Source organism: Anarrhichthys ocellatus, unplaced genomic scaffold (assembly GCF_004355925.1).
Source record: "Anarrhichthys ocellatus isolate YVR2014 unplaced genomic scaffold, GSC_Weel_1.0 scaffold95, whole genome shotgun sequence".
NCBI classification, from domain to species: domain Eukaryota; kingdom Metazoa; phylum Chordata; class Actinopteri; order Perciformes; family Anarhichadidae; genus Anarrhichthys; species Anarrhichthys ocellatus.
Genome location: NW_022280125.1, coordinates 1,089,818 through 1,109,920, shown reverse-complemented (window position 1 = coordinate 1,109,920; position 20,103 = coordinate 1,089,818). Strand labels below are relative to the sequence as shown.

The window sequence follows — 20,103 nt, the reverse complement described above, 5'->3', positions numbered from 1 at the left end:
ATATATAGTAGTGTTTGTATATGAAGGTTAAGCGTACAGTGTAAGTAAACACCGAGGTCCTCTGTATTTGCATAGCCTATTGTTATTCCATTCAAATCAATGATAAAAAAGTTGACATTTAACCTTCTATTTATCATTCCTACTAAGATGTACCTTGTTTTTCCATAGGATACATTAAATCAAGTAATCTTCTTCAAAGCACAATGTTGGACCCTGTCCATAGCTATTTATTCTACTATCTCTGAGGGCCCTCCTGGGTTAACAGGGTAGTTCGTACCAAAGTTAAAGCACAAACTGACACTTACAATTTAAATGAGTACAGAAAATCCAGGCATGAGCTACAGAGAGCTACTAGTGTCCAGAGACAATACAGGGACCAAGTGCAGTCTGAATACCAGGGCTCCAACAACAGAGGCATGTTGTCTGGACTAAGAACCATCACAGACTACAAAAGAAAAAAACAGCAGTGCTGAAGTAATGCCTGCAAATTTCCCAGATGAACACTTTCTGCACACTCATTGAGAACAACTCCCCAGTTGAGAAGGTACAAATGGCCCAGGATCCTTGCCCTCTTATTATATCCAGGGCAGATGTGTGCAGATCCTTCAAAAGGATTAATCCACGCAAGGCACCTGGACCCTGGGGCCGAGCTCTTAAGGTCTGTGCATACCAACTGGCATAAGTCTTTAATTCCCATGTGTTTCAAGAAGATCCCTACTGTCAATGCCCCAAAAAAGAAGAAAGCCGCAACAAAGTAGCACTCACCTCCAACATCATCACGTGCTTTGAGCTGTTAGTCAAAATCGATATCACCTCCACCCTCCCAGACTCACTGGGCCCTCGTCCATTTACTTACAGGCCAAAAAGATCGACAGAAAATGCCGCAATGCCTTCTTCGACCAGGACCAGAGGAATGCATATGTAAGAATGCTGTTCATTGACTATAGTTCAGCTTTCAACACCATTGTGCGCTCCAAGCTCCTCATTAAGCTCAAGCGACCAGGGACCGCGCTCTCTGTGATTAGATCCTGACGGGCAAACCCCAGTGTGGATAGTCACATCTTCCACCCTGACTCTCAGCACTGGTGCCCCTCAAGGCTGCGTGCTCAGCCCTCTCCAGCACAATCATTAAATTTGCTGATGGCACTACCACCACCGACTAGCTAGCTAAGCTAGTATGAAGAAAATCATTTATTTAATGTATCCCATGGAGAAACTTGGTAAATCTTAAAATAATGCTAAATAGAAGGCTAAATATTAACTTTACATCTCTGAATTGAATGATAAAACAAGCTATATAAAGAATATGCATATATGGAGAACCCCGATGTTTATCTATACTGTTTACAATGTATTATTCATTTATGAGTCAATTTATGATATATTGTTATATTTTTCAAGTAATTCAGCCTAATCCCGCAAAAATATTGAGTCATGGGTTGGCTCATAGTATTATCATATGTGGTATGTTATTCAAGGAAAACATATAAAGAAAGAATGTATTTCGAATGATAAAGAAATGTCTATTATTTGATATATTGTAATGGCGATTTTCAGCTTTTTCAATGTCCTTTTTTACAGTTGGGTAGGAATGATAGTTAGGTAGGAATGCTTTGATGCAGAACCAATACAACAGATTTTCCAGTCATTATTTGTAGTTTAGTTTGTTGATTGAAGTAGTATGAGCAAAAAGATGAATGAACGTAAGAGGTTTTCCTATTCTAAAAGTTATAATGTGTTGCTCTGTTCCTCTGGTCTGGTCTAGTGAGAATCATATGCGCTCCTTATTCACCTGTGCCTACCTCTTCCTCTCACCTATGCCACTAGTTATACAGCCCTGTGCATCTAATAACCGCCACCAAGTGTCCTAAATAATACTGCTAATCAAAATATTAGAGTGCTACTACACACGGACCCCTACTTTCTTAAGTATTAAGTATTGTTTGTTTATATATGTTTGGTTACACGTGTAGCAGGGCCACTCTTGTAAACAAACACCTTTTGTTTTACTCAACATAAATTATGAAAAAAACATGGTTATGGGTTGGGGTATCCTAAAAACTAAAGCCTTTTTTGGGGATTTGTTCCTCTACTACATATCATAGCTGTCAGAAATTCCTAATATCTCTGAACGTGAAATGCAACTGGCTGATGTGAACATTTTTTCCCACTCTGCAGCTTGAATGATATGAACATGCAAACTAGTACTTGAAAACAAAAGTCCCATCATTAATCTCATTCGTCTTTGCTTTTCCGACAATGAATTATTTTCTTCGATCTAAACTGTTAATATATTATTAGAAATCTAAAATGTATTTAGTCATTTAGGTTATTAGTTACACCTGGCAGTTCATAGGTTGCTGTACTGACAGATGAGTCGCCAACTTAATTTCGTTGTATGTTTTTACGATGACAATAAACATCCTTATCCTTATTTAGTTAGATAAATTATCTCTACTTAAGAGCCAGCTAATGTGGTGCAGCCTGTTTTAATTTAATGAGTAAATCTCCACCTTGTAAACAAGTTAGAAATAGATACATTTTGAACTAATAAAGATGCTCCAGAACTAAAAGTTGAAATTTCTGTGTATAATCCTTTACCTGGTCCAAATCAAATGAGTGTGGACTGCAATGGAAATGTGCTCAGTTGCTTCACCTTGATGTTGAGGTTGAAGGTGAAGAGCGACGGCACAGCATTCTCCTTCAGCACTCGGTTGTTGCACTCTCTCTTGAAGCAGTCTTTGGTGAAGTGCTGCGAGCAGATGTTACTGTACTTTGTTGGCTTAAAGTTGTTCCTCCTCATCGCCGCCACCCATTTAGCACTAACATCTGGGCGTGCCAGAGGAAACCTGTCAAAATAAGAAATATATCTCTTTGATTACCTCAAGATTTGTGCCTTCTATAGTATTTATTGTATCACTACCACATTTAATCAGTTCCTAGTCTGATTATCATTTAGGTTATTAAAGAAGTTAACTTTCTGTCAACATTGTTAGCTATAGCATGGCCCTGTCAGCGGACATCTAGTCTCAGAACTCCGCTCATTCTGCTGGGAACAGGAAATTGAACCTCTCATATACATATATATACATATATATACAGTGGGTACGGAAAGTATTCAGACCCCTTTAAATTTTTAACTCTTTGCTTCATTGCAGCCATTTGCTAAAATCAAAAAAGTTCATTTTATTTCTCATTAATGTACACTCAGCACCCCATCTCGACAGAAAAAAACAGAAATGTAGAAATTTTTGCAAATTTATTAAAAAAGAAAAACTGAAATATCACATGGTCATAAGTATTCAGACCCTTTGCTCAGTATTGAGTAGAAGCACCCTTTTGAGCTAGTACAGCCATGAGTCTTCCTGGGAATGATGCAACAACCTTTTCACACCTGGATTTGGGGATCCTCTGCCATTCTTCCTTGCAGATCCTCCAGTTCCGTCAGGTTGGATGGTGAACGTTGGTGAACAGCCATTTTCAGGTCTCTCCAGAGATGCTCAATTGGGTTTAGGTCAGGGCTCTGGCTGGGCCAGTCAAGAATGGTCACAGAGTTGTTCCGAAGCCACTCCTTTGTTATTTTAGCTGTGTGCTTAGGGTCATTGTCTTGTTGGAAGGTGACCCTTCGGCCCAGTCTGAGGTCCAGAGCACTCTGGAAGAGGTTTTCTTCCAGGATATCTCTGTACTTGGCCACATTCATCTTTCCTTCAATTGCAACCAGTCGTCCTGTCCCTGCAGCTGAAAAACACCCCCATAGCATGATGCTGCCACCACCATGTTTCACTGTTGGGATTGTATTGGGCAGGTGATGAGCAGTGCCTGGTTTTCTCCACACATACCGCTTAGAATTAACGCCAAAAAGTTCAATCTTGGTCTCATCAGACCAGAGCATCTTATTTCTCATAGTCTGTGCGGGCTATGCGGGCTTTCATATGTCTTGCACTGAGGAGAGGCTTCCGTCGGGCCACTCTGCCATAAAGCCCCGACTGGTGGAGGGCTGCAGTGATAGTTGACTTTGTGGAACTTTCTCCCATCTCCCTACTGCATCTCTGGAGCTCAGCCACAGTGATCTTTGGGTTCTTCTTTACCTCTCTCACCAAGGCTCTTCTTCCACGATTGCTCAGTTTGGCTGGACGGCCAGGTCTAGGAAGAGTTCTGGTCGTCCCAAACTTCTTCCATTTAAGGATTATGGAGGCCACTGTGCTCTTAGGAACCTTGAGTGCTGCAGAAATTCTTTCGTAACCTTGGCCAGATCTGTGCCTTGCCACAATTCTGTCTCTGAGCTCCTTGGGCAGTTCCTTCGACCTCATGATTCTCATTTGCTCTGACATGCACTGTGAGCTGTAAGGTCTTATATAGACAGGTGTGTGCCTTTCCTAATCAAGTCCAATCAGTTTAATTAAACACAGCTGGACTCCAATGAAGGAGTAGAACCATCTCAAGGAGGATCAGAAGAAATGGACAGCATGTGAGTTAAATATGAGTGTCACAGCAAAGGGTCTGAATACTTATGACCTTGTGATATTTAAGTTTCTCTTTTTTAATAAATTTGCAAAAATTTCTACATTTCTGTTTTTTTCTGTCAAGATGGGGTGCTGAGTTAATTAATGAGAAATAAAATTAACTTTTTTGATTTTAGCAAATGGCTGCAATGAAACAAAGAGTGAAAAATTTAAAGGGGTCTGAATACTTTCCGTACCCACTGTGTATATATATATACGTATGTGTATGTATGTGTGTATGTATATATATATATATATATATATATATATATATATATCAAGGCCTTCTCTGCTGGCCTAAACAGAATCACAAAGCTATATCTATTTTATAATTTAATAATTTTTCTTAAATACACTACATGTATTATAATTTATAAAAATATTTTTCCCATTATCTTATTTTCTCATTGCGCAGCTATTGTCTTCCTCAGTTGCTCTGCTTCCAGTGCAGCTTGTTTTAAGTAGAGCTTTTATCCAATCAGATTTCACCTCTGTGTCTCCAGGTAAGAAGAGAGGCCCGAGGCCTGCAGACTCACAAGTGCAGCCCTTTGCAGTTTAAGTGAATGGGGACGATATTGTTGATTGTCATAGTGTTCAACCAATCAGATCTTTAGTTTGACATGTTGGGCGTATTCTTTGACGTGCCAGAGCCTGCTAGCTGGCCTAGCCATACGTGATTGGTCAGTGATTTAGCCTGACATGTTGGGCGGTGACAATCCCAAAATCTGCTGCCTCTGTCGAGCGGACATTTTCAGCACTCAAACGCATTAAAACGTATTCAAGAAATACAAGTGGGGAGGCTCGACTGTCTTCACTGGCGTCCATGAATCGAGAAGGACTTCTTACTGGAACTAAAATGCATGGCTGTACTGAACAACCGTGAGATTAAACTCTTTGTTAACAAAGAAAGGAGGAACAGCAGCTAAATAGTGAACAGCAGCTCTGATAAGTTAACTGCAGTAGCTTTAACTGCCATAAATATGATTTAAGTCACTATTTAATATGCTTGTTTATTTTTTATCATTTGTACAACTTGTTTTTATGAATAAGGATTTTCGTTTAGTTTTATATGTGATAGGAACTATTATTACATCCTATGTTGCGCTGGGGACACATTTAGCCGGTGCACAGCAACAAGAAGACGCGCGAAGCGGGAGCGGTCTATATACTCCGCGCAAAGTGTTAAAGTTTAAGTTTTGAAGTAATCTACTTTGAAGATTCATGTGGACTAATTTTCCCTCTCAGTGTTGACAGACGAATAAATCCGTCAGTAACAAGAACTAAGGAGTCGTGTATTTCCTGGAGGGAGTGATAGGAGAGTTACTCTGTTAATTTCTCTATCGTGTCATTTTCATGATATGGGTAATATTGTTCCCTCCGATATGAATAATATTTGAATGGCCCGTGCTCTTGAGTGTATGGTGGAATGCGTGTTTTGACTATGTGCATTGTTCGTTAATGCCGCCGCATCCCGTCATGCGGGTATTCATGCCTCTGCACTCAGTGTATTTGTAGGTGTTGAACTTCAATTTTAGGAGTGCAGGCCTAGGTATAAAATGCACGGCCCGCCACTGATATATACACACATACATACGTATATATCAGGATTTAAGTGTGACAATTAAATCAATGAGGTAGGTAAATTCGGCTTAATGTTCAATAAGAATAAACCAAACATCTTTATTTTTTCAATTGTCATTATTTATTGCCTCATGATCAACAAATGCTTGCTCTTCCATGTAGATATGTTTAGTTCTTAAATGACACAAATATAACAAGTAAATACATGATGTATACAACTAATGTAAGTTGACCATACACATGAAATATCAGATGAAATAATCAGCATTAAATACATCTGTATCAATAACCTAGATAATTAACAAAAGCACAGGTAAATATGACTAAATCTATGGTTTAAATACTTATACTGCCATCTATTGGTAGAACGGGTGAATATTTAATTTGCGTGTGCTTACCGGCTACACTCTGCGTTCACTAAATCAAAACAATACAGTGGACAAAGAAATATCAGTGCCAACAGCAACATTTATGTGAACACAAAAACGACTTTGATTAAACTATATCACGAACTGTATTGCATCAAACAATGCACCGATTCATTGAGAAGTTGATTCTTACTGTGTACATGGATAAATTAAATTAAATCGCTGCTAACACAATCCCATCGGCCCAGGATTATTTATTTATATTAATGAATGTATTTTCTTCTAATGTTACCCTGGTATGTGCTTGCATCACAGACTATATAACGTTAAACATTTCTTGCATATGGTCATTATATTGCCTTCCCTTTTTTTTTTTTTTTTAAATATTCTTGTTCCGGGTTACCTGTTGTGCTCTGCGCCTCGTTTTAAAGGAAAAAAACAAAAAAGGGATTTGCAAAAACGAAATACGGCTCGTTATTTGACTTTGGTTCTTCCGTTTTTGAATTCAGAACTAAAAACGGAAATACGACCGTCCATTTCCGTTTTCGGTTTGAAACGAAAAACGAGAATATTTCCGTATTTTGGTTTTTCCGAATTAACGGTGAAACAGATGACTAAAACGTACACGGACCCAACTAGCACACATGCATTGTTTATGAACTTACTTGTGGAATGAAATGTCTTTGTCTTTATGGTAGCGGTTCTTACAGCCGTATGCTGAACACGTCTGAACCATGGCGGCTGCCCGGACGACACCCACTGACGCCCGGACCTTTACTCCACGAAGCTCCGATGTTGCTCCTCCTCAACGTGGATGTATAGTTCTTCACCCTTCACACAGCCTTCACTCACTGTCATTAAGAATCATGGCGGCGGAGATTGGGTGACGCGAACTGTTTTCGGATCTGATTGGGCAGAATTCGCTTCCCATATCTTCCTGTAATAATAACACTAGTAAGGAAGCGCATTGCACTCACAAATGAAAAAAAAAAAGTTAGACACCAGGTAGTAATTATGAGTTACTGTTTCGTGATAAAAAGAAAATAACGTGTAATTAAGATATCGTAATTATGACAAAATATCTCGTAAATATGAGATCAGTATTTCGTAATTATGACAAAGTTAAGGGTAAGGGTAGCTTTTTTTCGGTAAAGTTGGAAAGATATTCACAGATTCAGACTTCCCGGATCAATAACTCGTAAGCAAAAAAATATGAAAACACAAACGATGCCTTTTTGCAACCGTAGAAAGGTAGACAACGATCTAGTAATTGGTCTGCTGGACAAATATATTGTCTACTGTGTGCAGCAGACTGTGTGAAGGTGTAAAGCTGAAAAGACATACAGCAAACATATTCAATAACTTCAATGGCATGCAGTGCAGTGTAACTACACTAAAATCACTTCATACAGCAATTATCTACTCCTTGTTCTACAACACTTATAGAAAAATGTGCTCAGGCATAATTTTGTTGAAGTTTTATTGGGAAAGGCATATCTTAATTATTTTGTAGTATAGAGTGGCCAAAATCCTTCTCATAATTACGAAATCTTTTGTCATAATTATGAGATTTTCTTTTGAAATTATGAGATGGCAACTCATGAGATAAAGTGTATAATTTGTTTTCTTTTGTGAATGCAATACGCTACCGTACACGAGAAGTAGAAAAACATTCATAATCTCACAATTACCACTTTTCAAAGGATGCTTGGGTTTTATCTTTTATTTGCTATCTAATTTGACTAGAGATTATTGAAATAATGATATTCAACCTGATCATTACAATGATTCATGTTATGGACCAAAAATGTAATACATAGAGTATACTAAGAAATTATTTCAGAAAATGTGTGTACCTCGGCAGTAATTTAATGGATTTTGTACAAAAACACATTGCAATATGACAGTTACACTATTTATACCCCATAATGCTTAAATTCAAAGTACCTCTATCTGAAATGTATCCTTCCAATTAATATATCACACTCTGCTATTACTGCAAGTCTGATATAGAAACATTGAAACATCTTAGTTTATAGCAACATATTTATCAAGAAAATGTGTTCAGATATTTACAATAGGATTCCTTATAAATAAACAAATGTGTAACATTTCACAATAATATCAATTCCTCGTTTTGTTTGTGCATTGTTTGGATTTGGTTTTATGGCGAAAGAGGAATAATACTCTGCATATTTAAAAGATGTGTTTTGTAGATTCTTGGTTCTACCAAAACAACTTTCAATAATCTTGTTAGTTTTTTGCACAGTATTGTGACCTACAACAAAACGGATGCTGAATGTTGTGTTTGTATAAAAATATTTGTTGCGTGTTTTCTACAGATTCCACTGGTACCACAGGCAAGTTGCTCATCCCCTGCTAGGTCTCTGTAAGGAGTATGGTTTAGACCTGTTTTGAAAAGAAGTGTCATGAGATCAATTCTGTTGCGATTTGGTGCTACATTAATATGATTTACTTGACAGTGTAAACGTACTTTAGTTATCAACATAGGCCTATGGTAACTAACTAACTATGGTAATATTAACTACGGTGCTGTTAATATTTCTTGATATTTATACATTGTTATTACATTATGTAGAGGTGTGTTGCTCTTTAGGCTAACTAATGTAGCACTGGCAAACAGAGTGTGACTGGGCAAACTGGAATAAATACCAAAATATTTTTTCTGACAGCAAAAAAATGTCCACAGGTGACAATATTTTTGGCTGTGACTGTATGAAATCCATCTGAAGGCTGTGTCAAAGCATCATGGGCTATGTAGTTGCGAGAGCCAAAAATGTGTTGTTCCGATGTTACTGTCCTGAGGCTTCAGCACTTTGTTTATCATTCGGCTTTCACATATAAACATTGAGCAATATCTTACAGCTAGAGCAGGCCAATTCATGGGAAATATAGTACTATGGAAGTTAAGATGTGATCATTTCCAACACAAAATTTGTTGTTAAAAATAAACTTTATCAATAAAAGAGGTGTTTTCAACAGGGCAGGTTGGTCGGACGAGCTTTATATAGCAACAAAAGACCAGAACAACTATGACATGTTTATCCTCACTATTCTGTAAAATCTAGTCCAGTGGTTGAGCGAAAAGCATTAAAGGCCATAAGGCAAACCAACTGCAGACTGAAATCTGGACATAAAAAATGTTCTTTACAACTCAGTTTCTTGCCAGCTGGCAGTTTATTTGCAGCTGTCAAAGTTTAGAAATTAGGCTGAGGTTATGATGAGGGAGGTCTTTTTTCCAATCTATACGACTGCACCTCAACACACCATTAAAGAAGCAGGAAGAAAAAAGGAAGGGAAGATTAAAAAAAGGGAGTACAACAAGGAATGAAGGGAATATTTAAAAACTTCTGAAATGGGATATTATTTGTCTAATTTATACGTTAGCCCTGGAACGGACTTAAGAGAGAAATGAATGAACAGAAAAATATAACAAAGTTAGGGGGCTGCCAAAATAAAGGAAACACCATTTCTTCTCCTGTTCTATTTATATGTTAGCATCGACTTAAATGAAATGATTTCAGCAAGTGCAATCCTTGCAAACTGCAATCCGTTTTCTCTATTTAGGAGAAATGTCTAGAATCTCTTACGACCGTATACAAAAAAATTGTTTTTGTTTCTTGTAGTTTTCATTATATTTTCATACTTCTGTCCATCTTTCCTCTCAGCCATTTTACTGGAACATATTCAATTTTAGTGATGTTGGTAAAAGCTTTGGCGTATATGAGGTTGGTCAGAAGTAACTCCAAACCTTTATTTTATCTTTCAGCTTATTCATGTTTTTTTTTGTTGTTGTCAGCCACGTCTCACAATCTTCATGGAACTGACTCAGGTTCACCATAAGCCATAGTGAACTTTTGGTCAACTGGCTCTCTGTGAACACCAGACCAAAACAAATCACAACCTCAACTAGTCAAGTCAAAGGTCATCGACCATTAGTCATTAGACATTCAATCACATCCAACACCAGACCTTCTTAGAACAATGACCACACTTCAAAACCCACAGGTGGTCATGTAATGACAAGTAAAACTGCTCCATTCGTTCAAGAGTGTGACATGCAGTTGAAAGCTCTGGATAAAGCTACGAATTGGACCATTAAGCTTGAAATTGTCTTTACTACTGTTCCCAAAGAAGAATGAACATCTCTTCTCACTGTCTAAGTTCATCAGAGCTGAATTAGAACAAACACTCATTTTTGAACAGTTTGGGTAATAACCTTGGCCAGCAACAAAGGATTATTCTCATTATCAATTCTTCTGTAAATTACTCTTTTATTTAATCGTTATTGCTATAAAAAAAGGTGATGTGTCTTCTTTTTTAGTCTAAAACACAATGAAAGTCAGTTCACAATAACACAGAGTCAAATGACTTATAACTCACAGAAGAGAAAACTACCAAAAAATTACAGATATTTCTGCAAACATCCCCTTTAAACTGTATTTGTTTTAAGTTTCTGGCTCTAATCATTTAGTCTTGATCCTCTTCAGACAGCAAGGGGCCTGTCAGACAGTGGTTTCATCATATACAATTGTGTGAAAAAGTGTTTGCCCCCTTCCTGATTTCTTATTTTTTTGCATGTTTGTCACACTTAAATGTTTCAGATCATCAAACAAATTTAAATATTAGACAAAGATAACACAAGTAAACACAAAATGCAGTTTTTAAATGAAGATTTTTATTATTAAGGGGGAAAAAAAATCCAAACCTACATGGCCCTGTGTGAAAAAGTGATTGCCCCCTAAACCTAATAACTGGTTGGGCCACCCTTAGCAGCAACAACTGCAATCAAGCGTTTGCGATAACTGGCAATGAGTCTTTTACAGCGCTGTAGAGGAATTTTGGTGCACTCATCTTTGCAGAATTGTTGTAATTCAGCCACATTGGAGGGTTTTCGAGCATGAACCGCCTTTTTAAGGTCATGCCACAGCATCTCAATCGGATTCAGGTCGGGACTTTGACTAGGCCACTCCAAAGTCTTCATTTTGTTTTTCTTAAGCCATTCAGAGGTGGACTTGCTGGTGTGTTTTGGATCATTGTCCTGCTGCAGAACCCAAGTGCGCTTCAGCTTGAGGTCACGAACAGATGGCCGGACATTCTCCTTCAGGATTTTTTTGGTAGACAGCAAAATTCATGGTTCCATTTACCACAGCAAGTCTTCCAGGTCCTGAAGCAGCAAAACAGCCCCAGACCATCACACTACTGGGAAGGTTCACCACTGTTCCATGTTTTCGCCATTTGTGGATAATGGCTCTCACTGTGGTTCGCTGGAGTCCCAAAGCTTTAGAAATGGCTTTGTAACCTTTTCCAGACTGATAGATCTCAATTACTTTGTTTCTCATTTGTTCCTGAATTTCTTTGGATCGCAGCATGATGTCTAGCTTTTGAGGATCTTTTGGTCTACCTCACTTTGTCAGGCAGGTCCTATTTAAGTGATTTCTTGATTGAGAACAGGTGTGGCAGTAATCACGCCTGGGTGTGGCTAGAGAAATTGAACTCAGCTTTCCAAAGATGTGATAAACCACAGTTAATTTATGTTTTAACAGGGGGGGGCAATCACTTTTTCACACAGGGCCATGTAGGTTTGGATTTTTTTTCCCCCTTAATAATAAAAACCTTCATTTAAAAACTGCATTTTGTGTTTACTTGTTATCTTTGTCTAATATTTAAATTTGTTTGATGATCTGAAACATTTAAGTGTGACAAACATGCAAAAAAATAAGAAATCAGGAAGGGGGCAAACACTTTTTCACACAACTGTATATATATATATTTTTAAAAAGGAACAGAGTGAGCTGATCTTGTTTTAACTAAAACTTAAATAAAGGAGAAGGAAAAACAAAGAAGAATTCGAGAGCTGCCAGTTGGGTATGATCAATATCTTTGATTACTGCAGTACCCAGAAACCTCAGCAGCCATTGTCATTCCAGACCAGTAAAATTAGAGTTTCCTTTTCTTTTTTACAATGAACCAAACAAAGGTGCCATAATGCTGGCCCTGTGTGCTTGGGCAGTATTATTGTACCTTCATGACATACGTATACGGTGTATTTACAAAACTCTGAAGAGATGCTTCTCATATGTCAGCCTGAGCGGAAGTTGTCGCTAACTTTCACTTTAATCATTCGGTGGCAAGCAAGCCCCGGGAACTTGGCTTGGGACTTTAGGAGTTGTAGCATTTATTCACCAACAAACAACCCAAACTCTAGACACACCTTCACTGCTATATTCACAGCTCACTTTCTCTCTTTCGACCGCACACTCAGTAACGTTGCGAATACAGTGGGTACCGGCACATGAGTGGGCTGAACGGAGATGATATACGGGTGGTGGTAGCAGACTGGCAGTAGAATAAAATGACCTAGCTATATACTGTTTTTGTAGTTGGAAGAGGTCTAGACTCAAAATACCGCCCAAACATAATGTTATCCCCACCACTCCTAGTCGCCATCTTTTTCAGCTCAGCTTCCTTTTTAAGCAGTGGAGACTGACCCCTGGTGACGTGTGCTGTGCACGACCTTACACCACATCAATTCAGCATCATAGAAAGCAGGGTGTCTGTATTCATGATGGTGTTGAAAATCATATAGTTTATACTAAATGCTCTGGCATGCCATGTTACAGCCAAAGCTTATGCCCTGGTGTGTGATTTAAGGAGCAAAAGAGGCGTGACAAGATACACAACAGCGCCGGTGTCTAGTGTGTGGGTGTAGTACCGCCATGCCAGCTATCACCTTTATACAGACGTCAATTCGGCTCAGTGACTATCTCTGCTGCCGGCTTAGTGGTGGAAAAACTCTATACCACCATTCAGTCTTTATACCATCAATACAGAACAGCAAGGCAGAGTAAAGGTGCATTAGTCCCACTTTGAACAGGCTGTATTAAAGGGGATAGGAACTAAACAAGAACTTAAAAGCTTTCTCATTGGATGTTTCTTATGCTTTTGTAACAGTTAAGGAACCCTTCTTCAGCTCAGTGTCCTCTGCATATGTACTGATATTACAGCCAGGCGAGAGTCTCGTCCCACAGGCAGCCAGCAGCCCAAGTAACATGCTTTTTTGCTTGAGAAAGCAAATGATTTGCCTTAGGAATAGTAGTGTGACAAAATAATAGGTCTACTTACTAGCTGTTTGAGGAGCTTTCAGCCACGACAAAACAACTTATTTTGTTGTTCCCTTGGTCTTGAAAACCATATGATGTTGAAATATCCGAAAAAAGGCCAGGAAGTGGTGAGTTGATGACTTTGTTACACGGCATGTGACAGATGTCCCCTGAGAGATAAAACCTCTTAACAGAATAAAAAAAAAATGTAATTTCAGAACAAATTAAGAACAATGAATATTTGCTAGCATAGCTAACATAAATGGTCAAATCGCTGACAACACTGCTGCTTCTTATCGTCAAAAACACTAGAACATGTAAATAATCAGGTTAAGACTTTCATGGTTTTGCATTCAAACTAGGAATGGAAGGTAGAAAAGGTATAGAAAGTACACTGGTATGACTTTTTCTTATGACATAACTTTTGTCTATATCGGGCTGACCAGAAGAGCTTAGGGTTCATTTTCAGCTGATCGGTCATGATGGGTGGTCACTCATCTGCTTCTTATTTCAGATTTTGTGCCGTTCACATTTACATGAGTTGCTCCGCCGCAGTTTTACATCGACATCAAATTCAAAATTTGTCACAACTGCAAGTCCAACATAAGTCGTGTAGAAACAACCTTAAAATATTTGGAACAACTAACTTAATTGGATCTGATTCGTACTCAGTAAAAATTGCATTTGGCGAAGGTATATCATAACGCTAATATGTGTTCAATGTTATCTTGTCAAATTTAGGTTTTCGGATGAAACTTGAATTAATACAGTTTGAAGGAAATATTTTCACAGCCATATAAAATAGAAATGAAAGAGGGAATTATGACCCGTTTAACTTCCTAACACTAGCTCTAAGCAGCGTATAATACATGATTATAACTTCTAATGCCAAGAGTTTTTATTAATCAAAGTAAGCATTTCAATAAAAATATAATTTATTTTCTATTCATTTGAATTATGTGTTTTCTGCAAATAGCCACTATGGATGACAATAGCAAAGTAAAAAGATAACATTTAGAATTGTAGGTTTACATTGATTTCGGGATGGCTGAAATTATGCCATGCAGTTGCTATACCAGTGCTCTACCCATTCAACTAAAATACCGTCATATGTACCGTTACCGTCCATGCTCACCTGCCGGTGTGAAGTTGCACCTATCGGTGTAACATGGGTGTCATGACATCGATCTAAGATCAATAACAGGGATATTTAGCTTTGAGATGTATAAATAAAACTGACTTGACAAGATATACGTCAGTAGTTCAGCAAGGGTACTAAGAATGATCATATGACAGTGAACCAGGAGTTGCATATCCATGAGCCACTTTTCTCAGAATCGCTATAAAGCTGTGTCCCATTTCAGGGTCTACCTCCTTCACAAAACACACGTGATAAAAGATCAACGAGCCGGTCTAAATCATCTGCACATCTTTTTGTTGCATGTCACCAATGTTTTGTTTCTATGGCAACACAATATGACCTTGTAACTCCATTTCTTAGTGTCTTTGTTTTCCATTGTAAATGCTGTAGGACAATACAATCTAACAGTTATGAGTCATTTTCACATGGTTTAAGTATTAAGCTCTTCACATTCAAACTCTCTGTTCTCCATCACGGAGTGGATCTACTTCTTCCCCTCCTGCTGCTCTTCTTCTATCACCTCCTCCATGCCCTTGTCCTCCACTCCGCTTGCTTCATCAGCCTGTTTGTTGCCGATTTGTCTGCCGCCTACATCTTCATCACCACCAGCCTCATCCTCACCTTCTTTGAACTCCTCATCGCCCCCACCCTGAAAATACAAACACATTTCAGTTTTGATTTGATAGTTGGCTGCTGAAAAGTGCTGCAGAGATGAGTTGTTTTCAGACAATCAAACTAAATAATAACTAAAGAACTTAAATTAACAGTTGAGGTGGTTAGAAGAAACTTTCAGGAAGGACACAGTCCTGTCCAGATTTAGGATATGCCTCTGTCGTTTTACCATTGCTTTCGATCGTTAAATCAATGCAGTGTACATTTAGGTCTAAAGTCTATAGTTGTGTGTGAGATGGGGGTCTAAGAGTGTACCTGCTTCAGGCGGCTCCTCCTTCGGCTCGGGACCCGGGCCTTCATCCTCCGTGACAGCGCCAGCAGCTTGCTGTGTCTCTGCCTCCTCTTCTCCTTCTCTGCCTCTTCTCCACACTTCTCCTCCGCTTGGTCCGAGTCCGACTCGTCCTGCCGCTGCAGCCTGCTCCGCTTTTTTGGCTGCACCATCCTCTTTGTCTGGCTCCTGTCCCCCTCCTCCTCATTAGTTGTGTCCTCCTTCCCGGGACTGGAGGACGAGGAGCTGTTGTCGCCTCCCAAGAACGAGCGCTTTCTGCGGGTCACGGAACAGCTGTCGTCGCTAGAAGTCGACCTGGAATCGCTCCGGCCGCGATCCTCCTGCTCGGTGTCCTCCCCCGGGGAGCTCTGGAAGTCGGATTGGGATCCGGAGGAGGAGGAGGAGGAGGTGAAGGAGCCTTCGTCACTGTCGTCCAGGATGGAGGCGGGCAGGCCAATCTGCCGCTTCTTCGATGCGTCCACTTTGGTTTTCCGCATGGACGCGAACATTTTCCGCTTGTACAAGCTCTCCATGTCTGCGCGCGGAACCAGAGACCAGTGACATTAAACAGAAAACCGAAAAGAGAATCGAACTGGGTGTAAACAAGCTAACGATGCAGCTACTTAGCTTATATTGCCTGCGCGTCACAACGACATCATGTTATTTCTGTGAACACAACATGGTGCCTGAATTTAACTACGTATTTTGGGCTATTCACGGAAACGTCCTGACTAAATGTTTTAAAATATGATTTACGAGCTAAAAACGGGATATTTCATAGGTCTTCGTCTCAGTGTAGCTAGCTGTATGTTATTGTTGTGGCCCTCACTTCTTCGCTGTAAGGAATTACGGCACATACTGTTAGGGATCCCCTTGTGGTGAAAAACAGCCACTATCTCTGCAAACTGTGATAAAATGTATTGAAAAAATATTGAAATTGAAAAAAAAATATTCGACCAAAATAAAACCAGACTAAAATGTTAACAGCTTAAATCAAACATACAATACGAAATACTTGAAAACAATCTTTGCTGTTAAGACAGAATGACAATGTCACCATAGGACCTAACTACACCCAAGTCAAAGCAATCAACTGCCCCATAGGCCCCCAGACCTGAAAGCTCCAGGCTCACTATGTGGCAGACAGTTTGTGTTTAATTAATTGCAAATGTGTTAATAATGAATGCACTGATAAAGACATTCTGACGTTTAGGAAAAGCACAGGTGTAAATACTAAAATGAATGATGGCTGACCAGTGCTCTTGTATAGTATATATGCTGTCTCCTTGTCATGGCTTACTGGGACACTTGCTGCATGACCAGCAGTGTTTTTTTTTGTTTTTCCCACTCTGTTAAAGGTTCTATATATGATATTCAGTACATTAATATAGCAGCAAACAACAATTTGCAATGTAAAGATAGAGTGGAGTAATGGCTACCTGAGCAGATAATGCAGTTGCTCTCCTTGTATATGTTGTAATCAGAGCTTCTCTTTGCTGTTGACATAACCGGGCCGGCCGCACCTGCCTTCTAGTGTGTTAGTGCACAGAGCATGCCCCACTGGCTAGCTCATGGCCACCGCTCTGCAAGGTGTTGATATGGTGGTGACAGTGATAAAGCCATCCCGACCTTCAGCATTGTTGCGGAAGTGTACAGCCCACCCTCCGGTTCCTCCTAGGGTTAACATTGTCAGCACTGTAACCGTTGTTTGCACTGTAGCACCATTAGCTGCAACATATCCGTTCAGCCGTCACCACATTGAGAGCCATAGGGGGCAATGCTACTTTTCAGAATATCTCATTTATAACCTATAACTTGTTTCTAATCAAATCAGTATATGATGCTATGCTTTTAAGCCTCTTTTAGCTTATAGTTTTTGCTTCATTACACACTTACTGTATGGTTTAGTCTCAATGCTCTTTTCAACCTTGTTTCCAGCAAACAAGCAAGATAAACCAACTGTACACTGCTGATGATGCTAAGTGAAAACCCTATATGTCGGGTGCGCGGTCTGTTCACTGTAACAGTTGTTATATTGCAGTTTCAGGAAGTAAAGTGTTCCGTTCAAAACCAGACGTGTCTTGGTCGTCAATTAGAAGCTCCACTTCACAACAACTGCCTGCCCAGCACCAAACAGCAGACAGACACAGTTAGTAGCTAGCTGGTGAAGAAATTGGAACATTTAGCAGCCAAAGAGCCAAATTTTTTTCCATAGAAGTTGGTGGAAACCAAACCAGAGATAAAAGGAGAGTGAATATTGGACTTACATTGATCAGGTGGCCAGAAACACAACTCTAAGTGTATAACATTGCTCTGCTTCATGTGGAATTAGACAGCTGCTTGCTAACATTTCGGTCACGACTCCAAAAGGTGAGGATATGTCAGAGCTGTGAATCTTTCAGACTGTTGTGGAGTTCCTCTAGAGGCCTGGAAAATACAAAATCATGCTGCTTTAATTAAAAACCTGCTTTCAAATTGAACTTTCAGTGGGATTTTAATGTTAATATGATTTGTTAACAGGTTGGTGAGTTTTTACTGTTTTGTGATTAAACAAATTACATACTGTATTAACAGATTCTGGAATAATCTCGATCAGCGAATGGGCAAACTGAATCAGTTTATCATTTATTCTGATGACCTCTGACCCTTCAGGTGTGTTAGGACTTCTGTGCCAGGAGCGTGCTCAGCTTGATCTTCCCATCCATGGAGGCGGTCAGACAGGTGCCGCAGTCCACCGCGGAGCACCAATCAACTGTCACCACTGGCGCTTTGTGCCCCCCCAGTGACAGCATGCTTTCCAGAGCGGGCTCCCCATTGGTCAACTCGAAGAGGGGGAGGTGAAAGGAAAACATGTCAGAAAAATTTAAATCTATAAAACAACATTTAAACTAAAATATGTTGGTTTAACCAGTAAAAACTTCACAATTACTGTCGTTCATTTAACTTTTTATTTAAAAAAAGCTAAAAGAAAATCAAGATGCAGAAAAGAGCATTTCAAGAAGCTGAGATAAATAAAGCATGAAAGACAGTTTCTGAAGAAATTGCTGTGTTAATGCTGGATGCTGACAAGCTGATGCTATGCTGAATTGCTGTCTTATGTCTTAAATATTTAGGAAAATTAAGTAGAAGGAATATTTTTGAAAGGCGTTAATGGGTTAAATTTGTATGAATACTGTTGAAAAGTTAAAAAAAAACACTTAAAAAATGTATAAAGATGTGGAATGTTTGAAGCTGTTTGGAAAAACTGTCGCTGTGCGGCACATTTTGGTGGCTTTTATTTTGAAAAGCTAGTTTCCTGTACATACAAGGAGGTGGGCTTTTATTTAATCAAACAAGCCTCATCCTGAGCTTCCCGTTTAGGCACAGTGACTTTTATTTTGAAGGGCTGGCAGGTGGGGGAGCGAGGAGGAGAGAGACAGAATCAGACGGTCTGGTGTCCAGAGGGAGATTATTCTATAGGGAAGTTATTGCATGATAGTCCTCATCATGAGCCTACTGTTAAGATATAATTACTCTATGTGACTTCTATTTTGAAGGGGTGGAGAGAAAGGGGGGATGGGGGGGGGCAGACTGTCTCATGTCCATAGAGAGATGTTAGTATGTTAGGCCTCAACTTTAGCCCACTTTTAACATACAGTTTTTTTGAAGGATTAGGGGTTGATTGGGGGAGAGAGACACTGTATAATGTCCATTGGGAGGTCTTTCCATAGGCCTCAACCTCAGCCTTCTATTTACATATAGTTACTCTATGGGGCTAATCACACCAATACGCATTGCTACAGGTGCAGCTGCTTCAAAAAAGCCTTGGCAAAGCAGGTCAGGCAAAGCGGGTCAGGAGCAGGGTCGTCCTTCAATCAGAGGATCGGCGGTTCGATCCCCGGCTCCGCTAGTCGCATGTCGATGTGTCCTTGAGCAAGACACTTAACCCAAAATTTGCTCCCGTAGCTGTGCCTACAGTGTATGAGTTAGTCTGATAGGCAGGTGGCACTTAGCCCCTGCCATAAGTTTGTGAATGTTGACAAGTAGTGTGAGAGTGCTTTGAGTGGTCAGAAAGCAAGAAAGAAGAAAAGTGCTATACAAGTACAGTCCATTACCTTTACTATAGCTACAAGTCTCGTGTGATTGGGGCCTATGGGGCTTGTATTTTGAAGGGGTGGAATGTGGGTGAGGGAGAGAGACAGAGTCAGATTATCTGACGTCCATTTGGAGGTAAGAACAGGGATATGAGATGAAAGTATTTTGCCTGAAAATCTACAAATCCAATTTGTGTGCGTACGTGTCTGAGAATGGGAGCAGGTTAGAGAACTGATAAAGTTTGCTGTCATCCAGAAATGTTTAGTGCTAGTTGAAATAAGTGCCTATGCGGCCGTTAGTGGGAGATCCTCTCCCTTTCAGGCTCCTATGGTCAAATGTCTGTCCGTTTCCTTCCTCAGCTCCATTTTTGAAA

The 20,103-nt window shown here is 39.6% G+C and overlaps 3 protein-coding genes across 4 annotated transcripts in view; all 3 read right to left on the bottom strand.

Moving 5' to 3' along the window:
* Window positions 1-11,046, bottom strand: part of thap1 (THAP domain containing, apoptosis associated protein 1) — a 35,836-nt gene extending 24,790 nt beyond the window's left edge. For both annotated transcript variants that reach the window (XR_004213791.1, XM_031875766.1), the window contains exons 1-2: window positions 7,117-11,046; window positions 2,657-2,849 (exon numbers count right to left, since the gene is read on the bottom strand). Coding sequence is in view for 1 of the 2 variants with exons in the window: in XM_031875766.1 (XP_031731626.1) it covers window positions 2,657-2,849; window positions 7,117-7,187 (264 nt within the window). In the remaining variant the exon portion in view is untranslated. The remainder of the gene's footprint in view (window positions 1-2,656; window positions 2,850-7,116) is intronic.
* Window positions 11,047-13,120: 2,074 nt separating this feature from the next.
* LOC116398952 (suppressor protein SRP40-like) lies at window positions 13,121-18,005 on the bottom strand. Its single transcript, XM_031875730.1, has 3 exons — window positions 17,924-18,005; window positions 15,644-16,191; window positions 13,121-15,365 (listed from the first exon to the last, which is right to left on the bottom strand). The coding sequence occupies exons 1-3, from the start codon at window positions 17,976-17,978 to the stop codon at window positions 15,201-15,203; spliced, it is 768 nt and encodes a 255-aa protein (XP_031731590.1). The 5' UTR covers window positions 17,979-18,005; the 3' UTR covers window positions 13,121-15,200.
* The window catches only part of wdr91 (WD repeat domain 91), a 48,019-nt gene continuing 44,910 nt past the window's right edge, over window positions 16,995-20,103 (bottom strand). Inside the window, exon 18 of the mRNA XM_031875729.1 lies at window positions 16,995-18,478. Within this exon, the coding sequence (XP_031731589.1) occupies window positions 18,314-18,478 (165 nt within the window). The 3' untranslated portion in view covers window positions 16,995-18,313. The remainder of the gene's footprint in view (window positions 18,479-20,103) is intronic.